Here is a 23,785-nt window from a genome sequence, read left to right on the forward strand (position 1 = left end):
TTTCAGTCTTCAGCTTCAAGTAACCCAGAAAACACGCAGTCATACCGGAAATGGTGGGCGGGACCTTTCAAAGTAAGAGAGATCAGAGAAGAAAAGCAAATTTACATGAATCCAATAAAGTAAAAATAAGAAGGTCAATGATAATAGAAAAAAGAGGGAAGCCACTGAATGTTTAAATTGAAAAATTAGGAAGCACAAATACAGGAACTAAGATATCACATTCTCAAAAAGGTAATTCCACATAATCACTTCAATGAGTGTTTAAGTATATTTTTCTGCTAATACTTTTGTACTCAAGTAAAATTTTAAAAGCACAGGACATTCACTTGTAACAAAGTATTTCACACTGTTGTATTAGTACTTTTACTCATATACAAGATCTGAGTACTTATTGAGTACTACTGTGAAGTTCAGAAGAAGCTGCAATACATTTATGAAAGTGCTGAAAGGTGAATCTGTGTTATTGTGTTACAAATATTACAAATTACAAGCATAGTAATATACAAAGAAAAGATTAATTGTGATGGGGTGATCTCACCGCATGTATAAAAAATGGATATGATAGTAGGAATAAAAGCTGAATGTATATAACCTTTCATGTGGTACAGTATCTCGCACAGGTGGCTCCAAATACTAATACAGGTACTACTGCTACTAGATGTTGACATTGTAAAATCTCACAGGATTCTGAGTTCAACTAAAAAAAAAAACTACAGTAATCAGTAAGAAAAATAAAAAATCACTGAATTCATTATTCCTGGTCTGCTGCCAAACTAACTGCTGCTTCAACAGTGAGACAATATACTGTAGTTTTATTACATACAGTGTCTGTCCCATCCAAGTGGAAGCATAGTAGGGGGTAAGCACAGAGGGATCAGTTTCTCTGCACTTCCATTTTTAGTTTTCACCAGCAGGGTAGGCCTGGCTGTGTTACAGTGGCCTGCAGGCCTGAGAGTGAACTAGCCACAGGAACAGGTGCAGCACACACATGGAACTGCATTCGATCTTCTCATTCCCTTGTGAAACAGACATTTCATTATGCCACCATTTGTTCAGTATGCATGCTCATAAGCCTAAAGTAACATCTTGTGATCCAGGTGAACAGAACCAGTTTCATGTTTGCTCAACTACTTCGGCAAACAAAGATTTGTAAGGTGCATGAGAAGGTCACAGTCTGTAGTGTAGCAACATACCTAACATTTCCACTGCAAAACATTGTCTTCATTGCTTAGGTTTATTTTAACACGACCTGTTACTATTGCTTTCCCCTTCATTTAGATAATGACAAAGGGTATTGTTCCATGTAATACAGTATGTCTCAATATGACCTGGTGTAGAGTTTCAACATAGCTTAATACAAACATGTTGAAATCTTCCTGTCTAACCAGGTTTCATCTCTCAGTCACTGACACTGACATGAGCCTGGCTTTGTGAAGAAGGTCAACACAACCTGTGAAGGCCTGTCATTACTAAATCATGTGTCTGGTGATATTAGTCAGTGACTTCAGACTCCAAAGGCTGCTCTGCAGACAGTTGGGGAAGTGAAGGATGGAAACCTCATGATGGAGCACCAGTCATGCCTGGTCAGTGAACGGTTACACTGGATTTTTGAAATTCTTTGCAAGACACTGAAATAAACGTATTATTTGTCCCCACTTTGTTTTGAGCCGTCTTTGAGGGAACATTTCAACAGTCTAGAGAAATATGCATTAGATTTTGTACTAAGAGTTTGATGAGAAGATACCACTCTTATGTTTATAAGAGAAATATGAAGCTACAAGCAGGAAATGGTTAGTTTAGCTTAGCACAAAGGCTAAGCTAAACTAGCTGGCTGTATCATTTAGCATACAGACATGAGAGTGATAACAATCTTTTCTTGTATTGGGCAGCAGCTAATGCTTAATTTCTTTACTGATTAGTTTTCCAATTATTTTCTTTAATAATGAATTAACCACTTAGTTTATAAAAATGTCCATGCCAGTTTCTCAGACTCAGCGGTAATAAGTCCAAATGTCTCGTTTCGTCCACTGGAGAAGATAACAATGGCATGTTTGACATTTTTTTTCATAATGACTTAAATGATTATTTGATTATCAAGTTGCAGTTATTTTTCTGTCACTCAAATAATTGTTTCATCATTTAATCTCTCAACAGTAAAGTGAACAAACCTATTTCCCAAATGTTGAACAATTGTTTTAAAGATAGCGAAAAAGAAATTAAGGGCAAATTGATCATTTCTTCTCATCTAACTCTAGGGAAGACAGTAACTCTTTAAGGCTTTAACTCTTCCTGTAAGTTTATAATATTCTAAGGCAGGAATTGTAAAGTAGTATAGCTGTAACTGAGATTGTAAAATCTGTCTTCAAAGGTCTTTGAATGATGGTTGCAATGAACAAGAACAGATGGAGGTGTGGTCCTGAGGTGCAGCTGTTTTTGCTCTCTCTCTCTCTCTCTCTGTGTGTGTGTGTGTGTGTGTGTGTGTGTGTGTGTGTGTGTGTCAGTGTCAGCTGACACAGGGCTGTGGTCAGATCCTGGGGTGAGGCTACTCAGCAGAAGCCTGATTGGACATTGGTTTAATGACATAATGAGATAACGCCTCCGCTCCATACCAACTGCACCAGGTCTCTGAATGCTGTCAATAAACATTATTGTTATTTGTTTTAGTCCATGATCTGTTTTCACTAGATTTTCCCACATAAACATTAAGATATTAAATGATCATTATTGTAGATTTGTAGAGGCTGCATAACATAACTACATGTTCAAATAATGAGTTCAGAATAGTATAAACTGAAATGTATCTATGGGAAAAGTTGTCCTTAGCTTGTCAAGGACTTGAACATGGAGACATTATATTATTTACGGGGACTATTTGAATGACAGCAGCCTCTGGCGTGAAAATAAATTGTGTGAATATGAAGCCACCTAGTGGTTACTACTGCCCTTACATGGAAATATAAAGTTGGACTGAAAAACATCATAACAAAACTTAGTTATTAATGTTAAGGTTGACCACTTATTTGTGCTTAATAGTAACTATATTTATAATCATATAGTTATTGGAATCTTTATCAAATATAGTTTTCATCTTTTGTGTAGAGCTGTTTGTATGAAATGTCTATATCACCACATCACAGGTCTACAATAAGCTGTGCTCCTAATTTAACCTGTAAACTCAACATACATTATAGTGTGACGCCAGCATGTCACAGATCACACCACAAGACAAGTTTAGGTCTCCTGGCCGTATCCGTGCCCCTTAGTTGGATCTAGTTAAAGAAGAACCACTTTATCCAGTGGGATAAGCTGCTGGCTCTGAGGATTCTGGGACTGGATGAAATACCAATACAACATTTCCCAGGTTGCACCTCCCACATGGGGTGACCAGACGCTTAGTGTGAGCCTGATTAGTTTTGTTGCTGGTGGGTACAAGATGTAGACGAGAACCCAAACAAATATATGGATATTAACTTATGTCTGTGAGTATTCTTCAGTTTTTCCCAGCTTGATAAACTTTTAAATTTTGCACTTTTGATATGTAGGTGAATTATTTAATGGTGTCAGGTACTAGTATTTTATTGTTTAGTGAATTTAAAATGGTTTGTTTTAATCCAGTGGTTCACTGCATTTTCCCACATGTGTGACTGTGTGGTAAAATGCATGTTGTTGTTGTTGTTGATGTTTGTGTGGCCAGAGACCCGCACGCTGGTATGGACTGTTTTTTATTTCTAAGATATTAATAAAATAGTTGATTATTATTTATAATCACAAATCTATTATACTTTGCTTTGTAGGTTTATTGTTACTAGTATTACTGCTCATTTGAAACAATTTATTTATATATATATTTATTAAATAAACAGTTTAGTAAAAAATATACAGCAACATTTCTTTGAGTGTTAAAACTCAAAGAAATCACTAATCTAGATTATCTATTTTACAACTACATCATTTTAAAATCTGCTTAATAGTGCAACCACTGAAATCTTTTCTCACTTCACACATCTTGCACATTCAGTCCTGTGACCAGATGATATTGTGTTTTAAAAACACTGATAACTGCTGATGCTAACACAATTATACTGTCTTGCTCTGAATGCCCAAACTGCTGGAATTTCAGACACCTGTGCAAAATGGAAAATGTCCTTACTTACACTATGGCAGAAATGGTCATGGCCTGTATTTTCCAGCCAAAACAAATGTGGGTCAGCTTGTTAATAACACTGTGAAACCAGGCCAATCTAAACTGACTTTAGCAGATTACAGAGCCTGAACAGATGCACCGGACAAAGAACTGAGAGATCCGGCAGTGTTTTTTAGCACATCACCTGAGTTCATCAGACACACCTGGTGCCTGTGTATTACAAGGTCTGAGAGGACTTCTCATAGTTCCTGTGCTTAGCTTTTAGTGGACTCATATGTACAGATCAGATTGTATTATATAAGTGATGTCATGACTGGTTTTTGAGAGAAAGCCAGGGAAATATTTATGCATAAATACAATTGACAACATATTTATTATCCTTATTACTGACTACAGTAATGGTTTTTGATCATTAATCCAAGGAACTACATAGAATAAGATTTGAAATTAGAGTGACCTAAAGAAAACAAGATTACAGCAAATTAGGCAGAGAGAGACAGTTGGCAGTCGTCTCATTGCCTGGATGGCTGACCATCTGTAAAATCTCCTAAGCCCACAGGAGACAGACAAAAAGCATCTTTGTGTCAGACCCGGCGACTAGTGAGCCATACTAAGGTTGACCATCTGTTTGCAGGTACCGGTTCCAGAGAAGATGGTGGCCACTGTGCTCATCTTACTCCCCTCAAGGAAACATGTTCAACCTGATGAGCAACTGCTGCACCTGGGTCTCCAAAATACAGGAGCAAATCAGGTACACATAAAATATATCTTTTAAAAAGTGACAGAATAAAATGTATAATGAGTCAAGCTTTTTTAATCAGTAATGCATTTGTTCCATTTAGCAAAATACTCATATTCCAGGAAATAAAAAATGCAGGTTTAAAGAGTGGCATGCTCTTTTCCAGCCATTTAATGTTTAATAAGCCTAACTCTCACTGAAAGCTCTAGATTGACAGTATTTGACTAAATAAAATCATACAGGTAAAACTAACTTGCTAAAATAGAAAAAAACACCTTTCAAAGAGAAGTGAATAAACTTTGTGTACAAATAAATTTAGATACAACTCCATTACATATTTTGCTTTTCATATTATTTTGCTGTGGTATAAATGTATTTCCATGCCACATATAGTTTAGCGATGCTGCCTGAAATAATTATTTCTAATTACAGCTTGTAATTAAAACTATATAGTGTTGCTTTAACTCAAATAGTATGGTGTGTTTACTTGTCTGCAGGAAGGTGACCATTCTTGTGGTTGGTCTTGACAAAGCAGGAAAAACATCCTCCATCAAAGGGATGTTAAGAGGTAATTCAACATGAAACCTAAAGTAAAGTTTTCATACCAGGAAAACAACAAATAACCAACCTGTATTTTCTCTCTATCTTGTTCAGTTCCCAGTTGTGTGGATGCAAGACCCACCCATGGCTGTGTACGAAATGAGCTGCGGGTGGAGAATTACCTGGTCACCCTGCTGGATGTTGGAGGATCAGCAGAGTCAAGAGGAGTCTGGAGGGAGCTCTGTGGAGAAGCCCATGGGATCATCTTTGTAGTGGACTCCAGTGACAGGCAGAGGATGTGGGAGGTCAAAGATGTTCTTCATGACCTGCTCAAACAACCAAGAGTGGCAGGAAAACCCCTATTAGTGTAAATATATTCAGCTTCATATGTACAGTACGTTGCAAGTGTGATCTAATGTAATGTGCAGTGCATTTGGGGCCCTTGGGTGGCTGATGAGAAAAATAGTAGACTTTAGTACTTATTTTAGTAGTAACTGTGAATCTTCTCAGGCTTGTGCTGTGACATTTTCTTTTTAGGCTGGCTAATAAACAGGACAAAATGAACGCTTTGCCGGGAAGTGACCTGATTGAGATTCTGTCTCTGGAGAAGCTGGTCAACCAGAGCCACTCTCTGTGCCATATAGTAAGTACTGTTCTAAAATTCATCACTACAATCGGATTAGGTGGGAATCATAGTTACTGAAAGAAAATATGGAGGGTAGAAAACCCTGTAGCACAGAGTTGTACAGTAGACACCTTAGGCATGCAGACAAACAGACCTTTTTTCCTTTCCTCTCAGGAGCCTTGTTCAGCCTTAATGGACCTGAGACGCTGGTCAGACAGAAAGACCCTACGAGGTCTTCGCTGGCTGCTGCGGGAGGTTTGCCTGGAATATCCTGAGTTGTGTGCTCGTGTAGCCAAGGACTGCAAGAGGCTTCTGGAGCCAAGAGAGAGGGAGAAGCATGGGAAAACAGGCAAGGTTCGCAGAAAAACCAAGGTGGAAAGGTGAGAAGAGCTTTTTTATTCAGAGAATTCATTGTGATTATGCTGAACATAGATCAGCATAAACTTGAACATGAAATAATAAGTAACCTGAGCAGCAGAATGACTGTTCATGTGTAATATTTTCTCACCCCAGAATGCCATCTAGCAAGTCAGATCTTCATCAGGTTAATCAGCTCAAAGACAGGGGGAAAATGACCACAGGTGAAGGAAAGCTGCAACCCATCCAAAACATACTGCAAAAGGTAGAAAAAACATCTTGCTTTTTTTTTTTTAAATTCCTTTGTCTTTACATTATGACTGACTCACTATGATGATAAGCTGGTACAAATTTATAGTCCTTACTAGACCTGCAAATAACAGTTATTTTTGTCACTGAGTGATCTGAATATTATTTTCTCAATTTATGGATTAATCCCACAGTCTTGGTCAGAAAACACTAAGTGTTTCTCCAAGGTGGCAACATGTTGTTTTGCTTGACCAAGAGTTAGAAAACCAAAAATATTCAGTTTGCAATCATGGAAAACTCAGAAAACCGCATTAACATTTGAGAACTTGGAACCACAAGATTTGGGCATATTTCTTAACAATTTTGACAGAAAGCAGTTAGTTGATTATCACAATTGTAGTCATTGCAGCTTTACACCCTAATCACCTTTTATCATCTCTATCTCACCATCTTTTCTAAACATCAGTTATGCCATGTTTACTACCATGTTTTTGTATTTTGTGAAGTTCTCAAAAATGACATATTATACAATGAATGTTACAATAAAACAAGTCAAATTAAAATAACAATTACTTAACAATTCCTGTAACCAACAAAAAACAATTCCTTCCCCAGCAGACCACATTGAAAAAGATGTTGAAGACAAAGAAAAAAAAGAAGAAGAAGAAGCTAGTTAAGGTCAAGGATGGTGAAAAAGAAGCAAATGAACAAGAGGAGGAGGAAGAGGAGGGTGATGGTAATGAAGGAGGGCAAGAGAACTCTGGTCACATAGAGAAATCCAGCAGTGCCCTGATCCCACTGAAAAAGGACAAACTGAAACGCAAAACAAAGGTGAAAGATTCACCGGGCAACGATGAGAAGCCACTTAAAGGTTGTAATCAATTATTAAATTCCTATATAGTTTGGTTATTAACTGTTTAAGAATGGAAATTAATATTTCTATTGTCTTACAACTAGCTAATGGGGAAAAGAAGAGGAGGAAGAAGAAAGTTGTCAAAGTAAAAAGGAAGAACAAAATCAACACAGAGGAGATGGCTGAGGCTTGCTCTCAGCCTGGTGACCTTTCTGCAACCTTTGGTGAGCCTCGTCCACTCCTTCCATCCACCAATCAAATACAGTAACACTATGGACTCTGAAATTGATGAAATCCCAACTTTTGTTTACAAAAGATGACCCTCTCTCCTGATAGATCTTTACAGAAAAGCCGTACTGGTTTTGAAGGGACGTCAGGCTCAGGGACAATGAGAGCGAATCTTGGCTGTGTCCAGCAGAGTGTGAGGATGTGGTCTCCACATCGACACACTACATCACTTCACATTATTTTTATTTTATTCTATTTTATAAACAGGTTAAATACAGACAGAGACATACATTTTCAGTGCTATATCTTTATCATATCAGAGCTGAATCCTGAACCTTTGAAGTGAAACCAGTGTGTAGTGAATGGCAGGTCTGAGCAATAATATAAAAGTAACATTCATGATATAACATTTTAGAACAATAAAATAAAGATAAACTTGTGTTTAGGGTGATTTGTTTGTATAAATCTATACAGTTTTGAATGTAAGGGAAACAATTTATTAGAACTGTATCCTATTGTATGATTATTTATATATGGCTGTACAATATAATATATAATGATTATTTTCTAGCAGTGCACTGAACAGTATGGGACATTGTCAAAGTTACAGTATGGTTAAATATAAATGTATAAAACTTTTTATCACAACTTGCATGGCATTTATTATGTGTATATTTCACAACAAAAGCACATTTGTAAGTATTGTTATATGTTATTTAGATTTAAACATCTAACAAAGACAAACGAGATAAGATGTGTTGTTTTCTCTTCTTGGTAACTTCATTATTATCCATTGTATTCATTCATATTCATTATAATTTCAGTTTTCATTAAAAATTAATTAAACATTCCTAGACAAACCAATGGTTTCATTTGCAGTTTATGGGGCATACAAAACTAAGTACAAAACTAAATAAGAACTGGGGTGCAAACAGGGAAGGTGGTTCAGGTTAAAAGGAGAAACTGTCCACTTAAATTAAACACTGCTGGCCAAGTTCTTTAAAAAAAAAATCCCTTCTGCTGCTTTTCCTTTTATGTTCATCATTTTGAGGTTGGACACAAGCCAAAATGTGAATTCTTGGTAATTGTTATGGGCATTTTTCCCTATTTTCAGGATTTGTACAAACCAATTAGTTGACAGTTTGAGTTAATCAGTCGGTTAATTCATAATGAAATCAATGTTTTGTTGCAGGCAAATATAAGTTGTTAACGGTTGTTAGTTTTACTGGGATACACCTGGTAAAGCAAAGGTTAAATACAACAAATGATAGTATAACAGTCACCTGGGCCATTTTACTTATACTTATGTACTTATAACATTTTCATTGCATGGCCTTTATTTATGGCAGAGTATTTTTGTGATATTGGTACTTATATAAGTAAAGAATACTTACAACTCCACTGTAATTAGTAGTACACATTACCAAATGTAACCCCCTGCCAGCTGTGTCAAGTTAATAAGTTAATAATAATGAGGTCATAATAAGGGACGTGATGGATAAAGCACGCGTAAAGTCCTGTCAGGCTGCTCCCGCATGCACAGAGACGGGGCCAGCACATCGCCATGTTTGTGGTTCTTCCAGAAGCCCCGCCTCCTCGGCGCATCTTCACCAGGAGCCGTCCGGCTGTCATTCAGTTCGGGGGGGAGCGTCTGGCTGCGTGCACGTTAGTGAAACATGGCCTCACCAAGGACAATAACTATTGTGGCCCTTTCATTTGCCTTGGGTTTGTTTTTCGTGTTTATGGGCACCATTAAGCTCACTCCGAGACTGAGCAAAGATGCATACAGTGAAATGGTGAGTAAATCATATCGATAAGCTGCAGGCGACAGTGGCTGCACACGAGAAAGCCTCTCCGGCTCGAATAATGTGGGAAGCTTCTGGTCTCAATAGAAAAATATGGAAAATGAATGCTTTCGATACAGACGTGATCTCCTGCCTTTATCAGCCTGTGTGTTGCCTTATTACCCCAGTGGACACTCCTGTATAGAAAATGTTAAGACTTATTGACACAGCTCGTAGACCAAGTCTGTGTGCTTTGCGATAAACAATGAAATATTTCTGCATCAACACAGGTTAACAGGCTTTAATCGGACACATAAAACAGTCCGAAATGTCTTTTAGCTCGTAAACGCCGAAACGAGGTGAACAATGAATGACTGAACGCATCTTAGTCTTCTTCATACGTGCTATAACGTTGATGATGCAAACATCTATGTCGGATAACCAACAGATTTGCCAGTTATTTGGCTCTTTATAGCCTATTAAATATATTGTAGCTGCTGAGCTTCTCGTGTAATATGAAGAGCAACTTAAGAGCTGAGGAACAATGGCGGCGCATTCGAGCAAATTCTGTGAGATGGACCTGCTAGTGTTGAAATGTCCTGTCTGGTGAATGATAGGCTCCATGCAAAATCCTTAATAATAGTGTGCTCTGAGGATATTGTCTTATCACATTTGCACATGTTTACAAGTTTCCTTGAAACAGAAGATGAATTATGATTTGAATGCACCCATGTGAGCTTGTATGGCCTATAGTTAAATGTGGAAGATACCTAAAAGATCTCTAACGTTTTGTATTTCAGAAAAGGGCATACAAGAGCTATGCCAAGGCATTGCCAGGCCTGAAAAAGATTGGGGTCAGCTCAGTCTTGCTTCGTAAGATCATTGGCTCCCTGGAGCTGGGCTGTGGCGTGGTGCTCACCCTGGTGCCGGGCAGGCCGAAGGATGTGGCCAACTTCTTGTTGCTGCTGGTCATGCTGGCTGTGCTGTTTTTCCACCAGCTAGTAGGAGACCCCCTGAAACGGTACGCCCACGCTCTAGTCTTTGGTATTCTGCTCACTTGCCGACTTCTCATTGCTCGCCAGAGTGATGACCGGCCAGAGAGAGAGGACAGCAGAGAGGAACAGTACATCAATGACCAGGAAAGGAACAAGGTCAAGCAGTCTTAAGATCCTCTTCTTCTTTGGTCCAAGCCACAACAAATGGAGCCTGTATGGACTGCAGAAATTCAAATCATGAAGGAAACAGTCACTTCCAGTAATAGTAGCCTACCCCTCACGCACCCCCCCTTGTCCCATCCAGTGGACTGATTGCTACCTACTCCTCTGCACTCTTGTGAAACTGAGAACTCCTAGTCCATACATCCTCTGCATTACCATGGACACTCATACCTGTGGAAACTGATGGGTTTAGCTCATTGTCACAACACTCAGTCCATTTTCGCTGTAAGCAATGTAGCTTGGTTTTCAAATTCTTTTTTTTTATACCGTATGTAGGAGAGATTGATAATTTATGAATTTCAGTGGTTCAAGCATGTTTCATTTGGTCTATATAACATAAACCTAAATGAGCACTGATGAAATCATTTTTACTAATAATACATCAGCGTGTACTACATATCCACATATTATTTCAGTGCAGTGTTACCAGAATGGTATTTCAGAAAAAAAAATATAAATCCTTATTCAGTGTTCATCTCTGTAGATTTTTTCAAGTATGCATGGAATCCTTTCTCCCAGAGTAAAAAAAAAACAACAACAAACTGAATATCCTTTTCCACATTTCAGTTCAGTTGTCACGTTGACACTGTTTAGCTGGAAAGGACAGCAGGTGCTGCCTCAGGTGTACGTGGCCAGCGTGTACAGCAGAGCCTAACCAAATTAAGTCTTTTTGCCTGTTAAAGAAGGAATTATACCTTTTGTAATTCACAGATGGAGTCTTAAACTTATTTGCTGTCTTTTAAAGATCCTGTCCATCCCTTTGGTTTTATTTTCTCTTTCAACAGATATGGAAATAATTTCTGATGCAGTTTTGCTTTGAAAGTCATGTCAGTTTGAGATTCACAAAATTCCTGTAAATGATAAAATAAAAGATTGGAGTTGAGACTGACTAAATACTGTTTGTCTTATTAGCATGTGCATATTTCTTTCAGTCAAAGTTAGTAATAAGCCTTACGTTAAATTTGCAGACGTGTGTGCTGCTGTGGGATTTCTTGTGTTATAATCTTGTTATATAACTTCAGCCAGTTCATATTAAGGTAATTCCTTCATATCAGCACATGAGCTGTATATATGCAGTGCTTGTATCCATGCTCTGTAAAGGTTTTTTTTTCCTATTTTATTTTATTATCAGTTTTTTTTAACAATTTCTGCTTAACTTTAAAATTTAAATATGTTAACAAAGACTCTGGGAACTTGAGATACTTACTATACTGTACGATTAAGTGAATATTTGAGTAAATAATAAGAAAAATTAATTGATTTTAAAAAATCATTAGTTGCAGCTATAGACATTTCTGCACCTATGAAATGCAATTGAATGGAAGTTGAGAAATTATAATTAAAAATACAAACTTATTTTCAGAGACTTTGCAATTCACAGACCTCTTTGTTAACAGTCACTACCTTCTACTTAAAAATGTGTTCCTCTGAAAGCTCTGCTGTTTGATCATGACAAACAAAATTAATTCACCTGCATTGTAAGGCTGTGGCACCTGCTTATCTTTTTAAATCACTTCAGTTTACACTTCCAACAGGAAGGAAGAAACACAAAGCTACAACACAAACACAAAGCTACTGCATGTCCTCAAAGAGACGGTAAACATCTGCAAAAAGAAACAAACTGATCAGCAATGATAGGGCAACAATATTTGTGGTTATTTTATGTCTTTGTCGGGGCCTTATACATGTCTGTGGCCTGGGGCCCATTGTGTCTTAATCAGTCCATGCCCACACCTCTATGGAGTATAGTGTAGAGGTGTGGGCAAAGGTTGTAGTAAAATTGGAAACACAGTGCCTTAAAAATACAAACAGTATATTCTACTCTTTTTTTTAAATTGCAGTAGTTTTACATGTGACATTTCTGACTTTATGTAAGTGTGAAGTTTCCAAAAGAGTGTATGCTCTACAATTATAGCTGAAATTTTTATTTTGAATACTCCATATTACAGTTAACTCACCAGCAACACATAGTTTTGTGTGGTTAGTGTCCTATTTTCCCGTTTTTAGGAAGTAACTGAAAACTTTCGTTGCTGTTTAACATTCTCTCATGAAACACCAAATTTCGGTATAGACAGACAGCGTCATTATATTGCCTTTGTGGGGTTAAGGATAGACGGACTACAATGCCCAGGAAGCAACAAAGCGGATGAACTGTACTGCGCAAGCGCAGAGCAAACGGTCGCGCGGAGGATTTGAGTTTTGAATGGTTGACTACAGAATAGAGCATAACGATTTGAACTTTTAGCAATGTAGACATGGCCGCAACGCTAAATTTGTCGGGTCTCACGGATTCAGACCCGGGGCTAAATGACCAATCTGCGTCCAGTCGAAGCAGCAACAGAAGTCTGAGAATCGCAGAGAGGGATAGAAGAAAGAACGAGGCAGAGGACCCATTCGCACTGGCCCTGAAGTATTTCTCTGACGGTAGGAGTTGGCCCAGACAAACAGTGAACTAGCTAACCTTGGTTGATAGCAGATGATATTGTTATTGTTATTGTTATTGCTATTGCTATTGTTATTTAGCTAACGTTAACTGCCCTGCGCTTATACATTAACGTTACGGCAAGAGAAAGAAGATGACTAAAAGTAGACAAAGCCAGGAAGGGCCGTAACTTTACGTTAGCATCATATGTTTACGTTTTTGGATCAGGGGCTTTACGTCGTTACCGTTAACGTTAATAACGTAGTAAGTTAACGTTACTAGTTTTAAACTCACTAGATATGGCAGTTCCAAAGAGAGCTAGCCTTAAGTCATTAATGTTATATACAAAAACAGACAACAACACTATTGGAAAGGGTAAGTTAATGCTAACACTTTTTTTATTGAACATCATATTTACAGTGAAACCTGTCTACAGAACCTGCAAGGGACTGAGCAACAAATCTATATATTATATATTTTTCCAAAATGATAAAATTATTGACAAAGAATTGACAAGAAGAAGATACACCAAATTTGATATTTTCTAAAGTAAAAGGTGCTAAGAAGTAAATTTTGGATCTGAGCCAGTCATTTAAATGGTAAGGTTAGGTTAAATGGTTAGGTTAAAATTAATACCATTTTGTGGCCCTCATGTTCATTTGGGTAAGAAAGATAATCTTTTTTTGAAAACATTAATGTTAGGTGTTCAAAACACACAGAATGTTGTTTTAAAACACTTAACGTTGTTTAAATGGTGTTAAACATGAAGAGACCTGTTTAAAATTCTAAATACATTATGATGATTTTAAACTTTAACATCTTTGAATTTCCTCTGTGTTTTGGAGGGGATGCTAGAGATTATTTGAGCAAACAAGATGTTTATGTCATTATTAATGTTGGAGTAGCTAGCTTGTCTGTTGTTGTTCTAAAAAAACAAAACAAAAAAAATAACTAAAACTATCAGAAGAAAACTTTGAGTATGCTGTATGTACTTATTCATGCTAACATATACACACTCTGATGTGTCCTGTAGTTGAAGCAGGTACTCCTGTGATAGGGAACGATCAGTTTGAGAACAACCTGGTGCTGGTGGAGACGGTGGCCTACAGTAAAGGACTCCCCCCAGAGGGCATCTCTATTATGCTGGAGTTTGCCATGAGCCTTCGTATGGGTAAGTTGGTCCCCTTCAGAGCAGCTGTGAACTGGGTAATAATTGTGGAATTTCTAATGGAAGGAATGGACCTGTAAAGGCCACTCATATGATAGTGAAAGTGAAACCTGTAATACCATCCATCTATCCATTTTGGTGCTTAACCTGAACAGGGTTGTAGGGGGCTGGAGTTCATCCCATCACACATCAGTCAAGTTAGCATCTTGAACAGGTTGCCTGTTTATCACAGGGCTCACAACTGTCCCACTCTTAATCACAGCTCAGTCGATTTAATGCCAAAAATTCCCCTAGTCTGCCTGCACTGGGACTGTGGGTATAACTGGAGAAGTGACAGGAACCCATGTAGACATGGATACAACTCCACACAGACATGTTCAAACCCAGGTGGCAGTGTTAACTATTGAGCCACTGTGTTGACTGAAATATCTGGTAGTTTGCTTTAGTGCAGTTCAGTTGGCAAGAATGCCAAACATTACTTTAAGCAGTAGTTTAATGTCCCATCAGTATAATGTGAGCACATATTTTTCAGAGTTTAAACACATGGCACAAATGTTTGTTTCATTCTTCTTAAAAGTGCAGGAACATCTGTGAAAAGTATCAAGTGTGTGTTAATGTCTTGGATACTTGCTTCTGTTAAATGATTGTGTTTTTGTGAATTTTTGTGTGAAGGAAATTCTCCATGTGTCAGGGTGCTGAAGTGTCTGATTCCTGCCACTGTGGTGCCACAGGAGGCTGTGGTTCGAGCAGTGGTTTGGCTGTGTGTTGGCAAAATACCTATCAGCAGTCAAGTAAGAACAGATAATATTATTTTTATTTCTATTTGCTCTTTTTCAATAGGTAGTTACGTTTTTTGTCATATTGTTGGGCAATCTATCTTGATTTGATTTGTCCAAATGTTTTAATCAGTTTTCTATTCATCAGGGGCTGTATGTTCATTGGCAGAAACATTACCTTCAAATAAAAATTAACACTTTTAAACAAAAGGGTAGTATTTAAGACTACTTTTTCCCTCAGTTTGCGTTTTGTAAATATAGTAATTCAGTCAAAATAATATTTACAAAAGTGAGTGACCTTTAGTATTTAAAGAATAATAATTATACAGTATTTGAGATAAGTGTTTGGTGACCTGCTTTTGATTCTGTATGTGTCATTGCTAACTTTGTAGCATAGTTACTGTCATTTCTGTGTTGACTTGCATGTACAATTTTCAGGTGCTCTTCATAAAGTGGGTGTTGACTGTATTTGACTTGATTGATGCAAAGGACCAACTTCGAGCTATCTATGGCTTCATCTTCAATTTTGTCACAGAAGAAAATCTGGTTTGTATATGAATGATCTATTCATTCTTGTAGTAAGATGTTTAACACAACCTGATGGCAGCAAGTCAGATCTACATACTAATCATGTATCTTTTAGTAACAGTATTTAAAACCAGAAATCCTGTCCAATCTGAAACAGAAATGGGCTGATATATTCTTGGTTTTACTGGCAAAGTAACTGCCAAAAATGTCATCCAGACATTTCAGTAAACCCGCTTCTTGGCCCCCAGTCCTTCAGTCTTCACTCTAAATTTTTGTTAGTTCACATATGAACAGCTGTCTGCTTGTTAGTGCTGTAAAGTGATTGCAGCACTGTAATGTGATCCATTGGAGAAGATGTGAAGTCATTGTGTATTGTCATGTTTTTTTCAGTGTCCTTTCATTTGCCATCTGTTATACCTTTTGACCAGAAAGGAAAGTGGTGAGTCACACATCTTCACATCTGAAATATGACCCACTTTTGTACTGCTGTTCCCTCTATTTGTCTTGTTTTAGTTTTCTCACCACTTCTGCAGGTATTAATGACTGCTTTTTTCCTCCTTGTAGTACAAATCTTCAGAGTCAGGAAGCTGCTGGAGCTACAGTCTAAACTGGTAAACATCCGGTTGATTAGGTGTCCTCTAGAGCCATTTGTCAAAGCTACTACATTATTTCAGTACATCTATTTGATAAATTACAGGATGGGGTTTTTCTCTGCACTGTGCACTTATTTACCCTTTCCATATCCTTGGTTATTGTTCTTTGCATTGTTAGGAGACATCAAAAACAAGCACAAAGACGTGTCATATTGAGTGTACTTATTTGTTCTTGTTTCTTCAGGGAAGGCAGCCGTTTCTCCTGTATCTACTGTCACTTTACAGAGTGTTTTGCCCGGAATTGGTGACACTCTCCATCCCGTCACGAATGAGGGTTTGTATATAAACTGTGCAGTTACCACGTTCTGCAGTTATAATACTGTATGAACTCCATCTCTAAGATATTAGTAACATTGTATGTTTCCTGTGTTTATACAGAGTGGGTTTAGGAACCACAATTCCCCATGGAAATCAGCATTGATTGCTGTCCAGAAGAAGAATGGCTCCCAAGTTTCCCCCACCATCAGTCTGCCCTTTATGACCAACTCCAGGAAAAGGGTATGGAGTCTAGCTGTCAGTTTTAGTTGTCAGATGTGGTGTTTATTGTTTTTGCAGTTACTACTGGTGATGGAAAGATGAAACTTTGTTGATGCATCGAAGCTTTCCAGCCATTTGAAGCAAAAAATGGTTCACATGTTGAAGCTTCAACTGACCTCGAAACCAACTAGTGGTGAAAATAAATTACCACAGGAATTTGTAGAAATAGACTTTGAAGCAGCGCAGCTCACCCTTATGTTTATTATTCAATAGGTTAATTAAACAACAGAGCATTTCTTCAAAATATGAAATGGATCCTATGTCATTTGCAATATTATTACTTATCTCCGCAATACATGACTTAAAAAAAATTGCAAGTGTCTGACATGTCACTGTGTAATTTTTCGCCTTCAGAAATATGAGTAAACAAACAAAAAATCTGCACATGACGCAGGACACATATATAGCCTATCTGAGGGACAGCTACAATGTTTTATGTGTGGTCCAGTAGGACAAATCATTTTGATACCAGTATGCATACCATTTAACTTGTTAGAAATTAACTCAAAATGGTCCCATACTGGGAATAAACTTCTGTCTTGGTACTAATGCCACGGCAATATAATGCAAACAATTGCACTGCAATGATTCCCAACACTACAAGTCCACAAACTTTGTGATCCCCATCTTCTCCCCTTATAGACAGTTTGAAACACATGCTCAAACATTCCACCAACTTCGAAGTGCTTCCTCAACCGGTAAGCCGAGATGAAGCTTCAAATGCAACACAAAGTTTCACTTTCCACTGCCCCGCTTAATTGACACATGCTTTGAAGCCTCAGTGTTCAGCCTGCCATCACAAATTAATACTGCTGCTTCTCAGTGAGAATTCAGCACCTCCACCCCACCATTCACCTGTGGGTAAAAACAGCTATCATTACCCCCACCACTCACTGTGCGAAATTAAAGTATATTTGCCAGGAATGATGTACCCAGAAGATGCCAAGCATAAGGTCTGCGCTAACGATTATTTTCATGATTGATGAATCATTTTGTTACTTTTTAAAATAATAATTCATTTTGTGACTTGTTAAACACACAAAATGGCATTCACTGTTTCTCAGAGGCCTTGGTAATGGCTTTAGCTTTTGTTTTGTCTGATACATAGTCTAAAGCCATAATGTGTTCTATTTTCAAACTTTTTTTTTAACAAAAATAATTAATAATGAAAATAATAGTTGAAGCCCTACTATTCACTAGTGTTAATTAGTCATGGTTTTGTCTTTTATTAGTTGACAAAATGAAACCGTATAAGATAGCCTAAGCCTGTCATGATTTATTTTTTTATTTTACAATGGGTTTTTTTCCCCCTCAGAAGCACCGCCACCTGGAAATTCCGAAACTGTGTTCTGTAGTCAATAAACCGGCTCAAACAGAGCCTTCCTTCAGCAGAAAGGTGGTCCCTTTTATGCAACTCAACTCCTTCACTGAGCTGCTGGAAAACCTGCACCGTATAGAGGTAATTCATCCTAGGGGCAAAACCAGTCTGAATTCCTGTGGGCTACAGAGACTTGGTCATCCATGCCCTTTTACTGACCTGTTTCTTCTCAGTCTTTCAGCTTTCACAGTTCAGCTATTAGTCCTGTAGCCCCGGCACACCTTCAGTGGGAAATGGAATGCATACCTATAATCATTTAAACAGAGAAGAGTAAGATGTGTGCCACTCTGTACTTGCCATTGGGATACTTAATCTCAGTCCATTTAAACTGTGATACAATGTTACAGCCACAGGGTGGTGCTGCGTCACCGGTAATTTTCTTTATACATTGTGCCAGGCCACTTCACAACTTTGTCAGAATTTTTAATCAGATTAGAGCATGAGCCAGGTTCATGAGCTCTGAACTTGTCATTTGTTTTAGACAGGCCATTGATCATTTCACAGTGGTTTATCTCTCCTGTGTCCTGAGTGTAATAACAGCAAATGTAATGCACTGGACAGGGGCCTCTCCATAAATGTCTATTTGCCCTGCAGATTCAGTGACCTGATAAAGTAATATCAATAATTTTAAATGCCTTGTGGACTTTTATATCATGCTGCATAAATTCACCTCTTTCATTGCCTGCAATGCCAACATGAGCAGTAAGGATTTTAGACTGCGATAGCATCAGCAGTGCTGTTTCAGCCAAGAAAGCTCTACTTCACTGTGTCTCAGGGAGCACAGATGAGTACAGTCAATCACACTCATAAAACTCTTGTCACACAAGGGCATTGACAAAGGATCATTGATTATTTCCTCATCAACTGCAGTCCTGTTGTCAAAAGCAGAATGGTGCCTCAGTTTAATGATAGGGTTGCTCCATAATTATCGAAGAGCTGAGTTGTATAGATTCACAGTCTGTCTTCTCTTCAGTTTAATTAATTTATTGTGCTGACAAAGTCTTCATATTGGGAGGCAGCTTTTCATGCACAATAGGGGACTGTATAAACTGTCAAGTGTGATGGAAGATGTGTTCCAGTGCAGGCATTATGGGGATTATGGGATACTGAAGAATTAGCTCAGTGATTGATTGGTGGCTCACTTAATGGTAACAAGTACATAAACATGACTTGAATTTTATTCTATAGTAGGTAAACAGATTGATTTGAAACTGACCTGAGACAAACAATCTCACTGATCAGCTTTTTTTAATGCAATATTTGACTTTGTTAAGAAAAGCTATGCTGCAAAATGTTTTTTCATTGCTTGTCTAGGTTTATGTATAATTGATTATTTTAGCCTCTGAGTCATACTTTTGTGCATGTGTTCCCTGTTTCTTCATTTTAACGTCACAAGCTACCCGCCCAGATGGGCTCACTGTTGGCATCCAGTATGGCACTGCATTACCTGGACTGTGTACAGGATGAGTCTGCCCTTCTACGCCTCAACTTCTGGCTAGGCTACACTCTTCATGAAGGTAAGATGTTGGAGAAATCGACTACAAAATGTTTGTGACATATTCTATTAGAAGGATGCATCCAAAGCAAAGCTGACCTTGAATTGACCCCCAACACTTTCCCTAGTTGTGATATCAAAGTGGTTCCATCAAAAAAGTGCTTGATGGAGATTGGGCAGGATGTCACTGTGTGAAGATGCAATATCAAAGTGGTTCCATCAGAAAAGTGCTTGAAGGAGACTGGGCAGGATGTCACTGTGTGAAGATGCAACACATGCAAAATGTGGTCTTTGTGTTCTCCTGACTTTTCACTAAATTCCCTTTTTTGCTTTTTTTGTTAGAATTTTTATTCAACAGTGATGGAGGAGCTTCTCAGGATTTAGATGAGGCTCAGCAGTTTTTGAACAAATTGCTGTTCACACAGGATTTTCTCCAGGTGAGCTGCACCTCACACCTGTCACACTATTTCCTCTCTTCATTAACCTGCAGCCACATGCTTAGTTGACACCTGCTGTAAAATGTCAAACACTGATTTCACATTCTACTTATTAAGTGCCTTTTCTCCATCAGGAGGGGTTTTCTGCTACAGAGGCTTTCCTCTACAAGTTTCTCAGGGTTTGGGATGGTTCTCTTCTCCGCCCACAGATCCTCAGTCTGCTGAGCAACATCCCTGTTGTCCCCAGTCTCAGTAAGTTTTGCTTCCACAATCCACCACTTTCATTTTCCATCTCTTCCTCCATATTCACTTTTCTTTCTTTGTCGATCTTCATCAACCCTACGTAAACACAATTTCTTTCCTTACCAAACTTGCTCTCCATTTGAATACAGTCAAAGCCATGTTCTCATGTAAATGTAGCCCACCATAATGTACCATATACTAGGAAATTTGATAGTGGCACTTTGAATTATTTAACTGGTACAACTGTAACCCTCTGTCTCCTTCACTTCAGAAATCGGGCGGCTTCTGTTTGAGCCCCTCATGCAGCTCTTCTTCACATCTTCAGTGTTTTTCAAGGTAGGCTTAACTCTGTCAATTAGAACGAGCCTGCTCCTGCTACTGTAGATAAGATACAGTAGAGCATAAAACACTGATTATGGGTTAACTGTATGCTTAGTGCTCTCCCTCGTTGTTGTGTGTGTCTGTAGTGTGGACTGATTGAGTGTCTAAACAACATGCTCTCGAAGTGGCTGTCCTGGCACACAGTGTATGCTCTGGAGGATGACTTGGACATCAGCCTCAACAGCCACACCTCCATGTGAGTCTCATATCTACTTCCTACTACTTGTGTATGCCCTGAGCATAAACAAATAATATACTTGAAACACTTGAACTTGAGAACATAAAGGTTATGTCTCTTGACATGACTCTTTTACCTTCAGTTTATGAACCATCCTCATATCTAATCAGTTCTTATTGATGTCTCAGTTTTATTTACTGTAAAGAAAAAAAATCACGTCTCATTGTAGACCTGTTGACTTATCCATTTATGTTCTAAAAATTAAACTTAATAGTTAATTAGTAATTTTAGTTATATAATTTTGAGTCAAGCATTTTTGCATAATTTTGGATTATCTTATTCTATCAAATACATTTTTTGTTTGAAACTCCACGCTAGTCTGTCCAGTAAGTCTGTTTTAGCTTTAATTTAAACCAGTCTTTGTCCACTAGCATCCAAAGCAGCTGATGTAAAAGTTTGTATTGGCATAATTTCCCTTTTAGTCTTGAGCCCATTTATTCATAAAATTGTCTAATTGTAATTTGTTTGAAAACAAATGTCCATTTAAATGATTTTCCAGCTTCCAAATTAAAGAGTGGAGTTAGTGTCAGTTATGTTTAAATACCTGGGTATCATCAGCATCGAGTCCTCACATGTGCAATCCCACAATAAACGATCTGGCAAGTGGAAACATCCATTTTTAATCACTGCCATTTCCACACATGCATTTGGTATTTACCCACAATCCTCTCAGAAATCAGATGTAGAAACCATTTATTATGGGTTTGCATACTCTGTCTCACATCAGTCTCCATTCAGTGTTTGTCATTTGTAATATAATGAGTTGCCACTTTTGGGAGCTCATTACATTACAAATTACATTACATTACATTGCTGTCAGAGATGTGACTGACAGTGTTCGAAGGCTAAATCGGCTAACTGCGGTTACAACATAGCACTAAGTGCTAGTCCTCTGATTAGAGCGCGTCTGTGACTCTCTGTTCTGCCCTCTCTCCAGAAACATGACCCTGTCAGAGTTCAAGGATTCAGTGATGGAGCTGGTTCATTTTGTGGGTCGGCTGGCCTCTGTGGGCCTTCAGCTTGAGAGCTACCACTCTCTCCTCCTCAGCTTCATCCTGGACTTCTATGAGACGGTAAATGATCTGATGCTAATGACTGAATCTGCTTTATGAATTTGTCAGGCAAGACACAACATGTGCTTGGGCGTTGGAAGTGTTTCTAAATAACAGGCATGGGAATTTGCCAGGGATCTGTAACCAACATGTTTTGGGGAGGGCCTTATTGTGTTTTGTGGATTTTGTTATATCAGCTTTTTTTTTAATCAAATGTGTCCACTCTGAATACCATGCAAGAAAAGATATTCTTTGTATTCAAATTTGTAGTGAATACTCTTATGCCTGTATTTTAAGCATTAATGAGGTGGGAGAGTTTGCTAATTGATTTGTTATATGTTGTGAAATCATTAAGTGGACAAAATAAAAAGGTCATTTCAATTTAAGGATAGTACTGATTGCAGTATAGATGTACTAGAGATACAGTATAATCTACAATGGATTATCTACTCTTATACTAATTGCAGTATAGATGTACTAGAGATATAATCTACAATGGATTATCTACTCTTCAGTCTTAGCCCTCTGTGAGTGTTTTTTACATATTTCTCTCTGCTTCCAGGTGTGTGACACGTTTGTAAAATATGAGCTTCCCCTCATAGTGATGCCCCCAGCTGGGGTTTTTTACCCAGCGCTTTTTGCCACTGAACCTGTCAGCGTGGACCGACTGGCCTACATCATGTACCGGTGAGAACCCTTTATCTCCTCATATGCCCGCCACTGGCTTATCTCAGTGCATATACATCTGCTATACGGTTAATGTAGAATGTCAAATGCTCCCACATATTTTATCTGGAACCAAATGGCTTCATTGCATCTGTACATTACTATATCATGCATGATAATGATAGGCTAAGAGGCAATATACTTAAATCGTCTTCTTTTTATGCAGAATTCAAACATCATTTCTATCTCCAGGCTTTAATAGCACAAATCCTTAGTGTTGGCTAATTGACTGCACTCCAGGGTTCTGAAATAATTTTATCGAAGCTGAGTGTAGAGTTGCCATGGCAAAAGAAAGTCGGAATGAAAGTGCATGATATATATTTTTTGGTAGACCACAGAGAACAAGCTGTTTTGCAGTAATTCATGATCTCAAAGGTCACTGCTCTCTCACTGTCTTTTTTGTTCAGGTACAAGGTGAACTTGACATCAGCCAAACTTGACATCAAACAAAAAATGGTAAAAACTTTTGCTGCTTTTTTCCTTCTGTAAATGAAATGTGCTGTTTGCAAGATTACATTTTGGACCATTGTACCAAGTTCTAGATGATGTGGAACAAGTTCCTTTCGTATTAGCTGTTGGTTTGAGAAGAAGAGATGCATACACTATATACACTTTGATTGTAGTACTTCTTACATTTATACTTTAGCTATGTAGACGCTGCACTTCTCAAAAGCGACTTGCTGTTTGTACACAACTTTTCTTTACTGTGATAGTTTTTAAAAATAGATTTTTCATAACTCAGTCCAGCTTTTTAGGAATTCACAAGCACAGCTCATAATCCTTATCACCCTCCCAGATGAGGATTTAAAAAATTGTTGGTTTTAATATAGCTGCCACTGCAAGCTATGAATGTAGAAGTAAGTATCAGGCAGCAAGTACATCCATCCATCCATCCATTTTCCTCCGCTTATCCGGGACCGGATCGCGGGGGCAGCAGTCTAAGCAAAGATGCCCAGACTTCCCTCTCTCCAGACACTTCCTCCAGCTCCTCCGCGGGAATGTCAAGGCGTTCCCA

The 23,785-nt window shown here is 38.1% G+C and overlaps 3 protein-coding genes across 8 annotated transcripts in view; all 3 read left to right on the plus strand.

The window, feature by feature from the left end:
• Positions 1 to 10: 10 nt before the first annotated feature.
• On the plus strand, positions 11 to 8,099 carry arl13a (ADP-ribosylation factor-like 13A). 3 transcript variants are annotated; one of them, XM_020590675.1, is made up of 11 exons: positions 11 to 72; positions 1,389 to 1,583; positions 4,779 to 4,895; positions 5,381 to 5,451; positions 5,538 to 5,790; positions 5,961 to 6,066; positions 6,223 to 6,428; positions 6,562 to 6,670; positions 7,270 to 7,525; positions 7,612 to 7,731; positions 7,844 to 8,099. In XM_020590675.1, exons 3-11 carry the CDS (start codon positions 4,837 to 4,839, stop codon positions 7,897 to 7,899), a joined length of 1,236 nt encoding a protein of 411 aa, XP_020446331.1. In that variant the 5' UTR covers positions 11 to 72; positions 1,389 to 1,583; positions 4,779 to 4,836; the 3' UTR covers positions 7,900 to 8,099. The 3 variants fall into 3 exon arrangements, with proteins under 3 accessions (XP_020446331.1, XP_020446340.1, XP_020446346.1); XM_020590684.1 differs by lacking the exon at positions 11 to 72 and adding an exon at positions 890 to 1,154; XM_020590690.1 differs by lacking the exons at positions 11 to 72; positions 1,389 to 1,583 and adding an exon at positions 2,558 to 2,621.
• A 1,157-nt stretch (positions 8,100 to 9,256) lies between these two features.
• tmem35 (transmembrane protein 35) lies at positions 9,257 to 11,736 on the plus strand. The gene is made up of 2 exons (XM_020590704.1): positions 9,257 to 9,531; positions 10,320 to 11,736. Exons 1-2 carry the CDS (start codon positions 9,412 to 9,414, stop codon positions 10,683 to 10,685), a joined length of 486 nt encoding a protein of 161 aa, XP_020446360.1. The 5' UTR covers positions 9,257 to 9,411; the 3' UTR covers positions 10,686 to 11,736.
• Positions 11,737 to 12,857: 1,121 nt separating this feature from the next.
• The window catches only part of cenpi (centromere protein I), a 14,027-nt gene continuing 3,099 nt past the window's right edge, over positions 12,858 to 23,785 (plus strand). The window contains exons 1-17 of one of the 4 annotated variants that reach the window (XM_020590588.1): positions 12,858 to 13,160; positions 14,192 to 14,329; positions 14,999 to 15,117; positions 15,541 to 15,648; positions 16,021 to 16,069; positions 16,195 to 16,241; positions 16,468 to 16,557; positions 16,662 to 16,781; positions 18,139 to 18,279; positions 19,595 to 19,715; positions 20,036 to 20,130; positions 20,265 to 20,382; positions 20,645 to 20,709; positions 20,841 to 20,950; positions 21,930 to 22,065; positions 22,607 to 22,731; positions 23,178 to 23,226. In XM_020590588.1, the coding sequence (XP_020446244.1) occupies positions 12,992 to 13,160; positions 14,192 to 14,329; positions 14,999 to 15,117; positions 15,541 to 15,648; positions 16,021 to 16,069; positions 16,195 to 16,241; positions 16,468 to 16,557; positions 16,662 to 16,781; positions 18,139 to 18,279; positions 19,595 to 19,715; positions 20,036 to 20,130; positions 20,265 to 20,382; positions 20,645 to 20,709; positions 20,841 to 20,950; positions 21,930 to 22,065; positions 22,607 to 22,731; positions 23,178 to 23,226 (1,800 nt within the window). In that variant the 5' untranslated portion in view covers positions 12,858 to 12,991. Of the gene's footprint in view, positions 13,161 to 13,442; positions 13,534 to 13,640; positions 13,758 to 14,191; positions 14,330 to 14,998; positions 15,118 to 15,540; positions 15,649 to 16,020; positions 16,070 to 16,194; positions 16,242 to 16,467; positions 16,558 to 16,661; positions 16,782 to 18,135; positions 18,280 to 19,594; positions 19,716 to 20,035; positions 20,131 to 20,264; positions 20,383 to 20,644; positions 20,710 to 20,840; positions 20,951 to 21,929; positions 22,066 to 22,606; positions 22,732 to 23,177; positions 23,227 to 23,785 lie in introns of those variants that run through there. The other 3 variants (XM_020590579.1, XM_020590596.1, XM_020590604.1) reach the window with 3 other exon arrangements.

Source organism: Monopterus albus, unplaced genomic scaffold (assembly GCF_001952655.1).
Source record: "Monopterus albus unplaced genomic scaffold, M_albus_1.0 scaffold2.1, whole genome shotgun sequence".
Taxonomy (NCBI): Eukaryota; Metazoa; Chordata; class Actinopteri; order Synbranchiformes; family Synbranchidae; genus Monopterus; species Monopterus albus.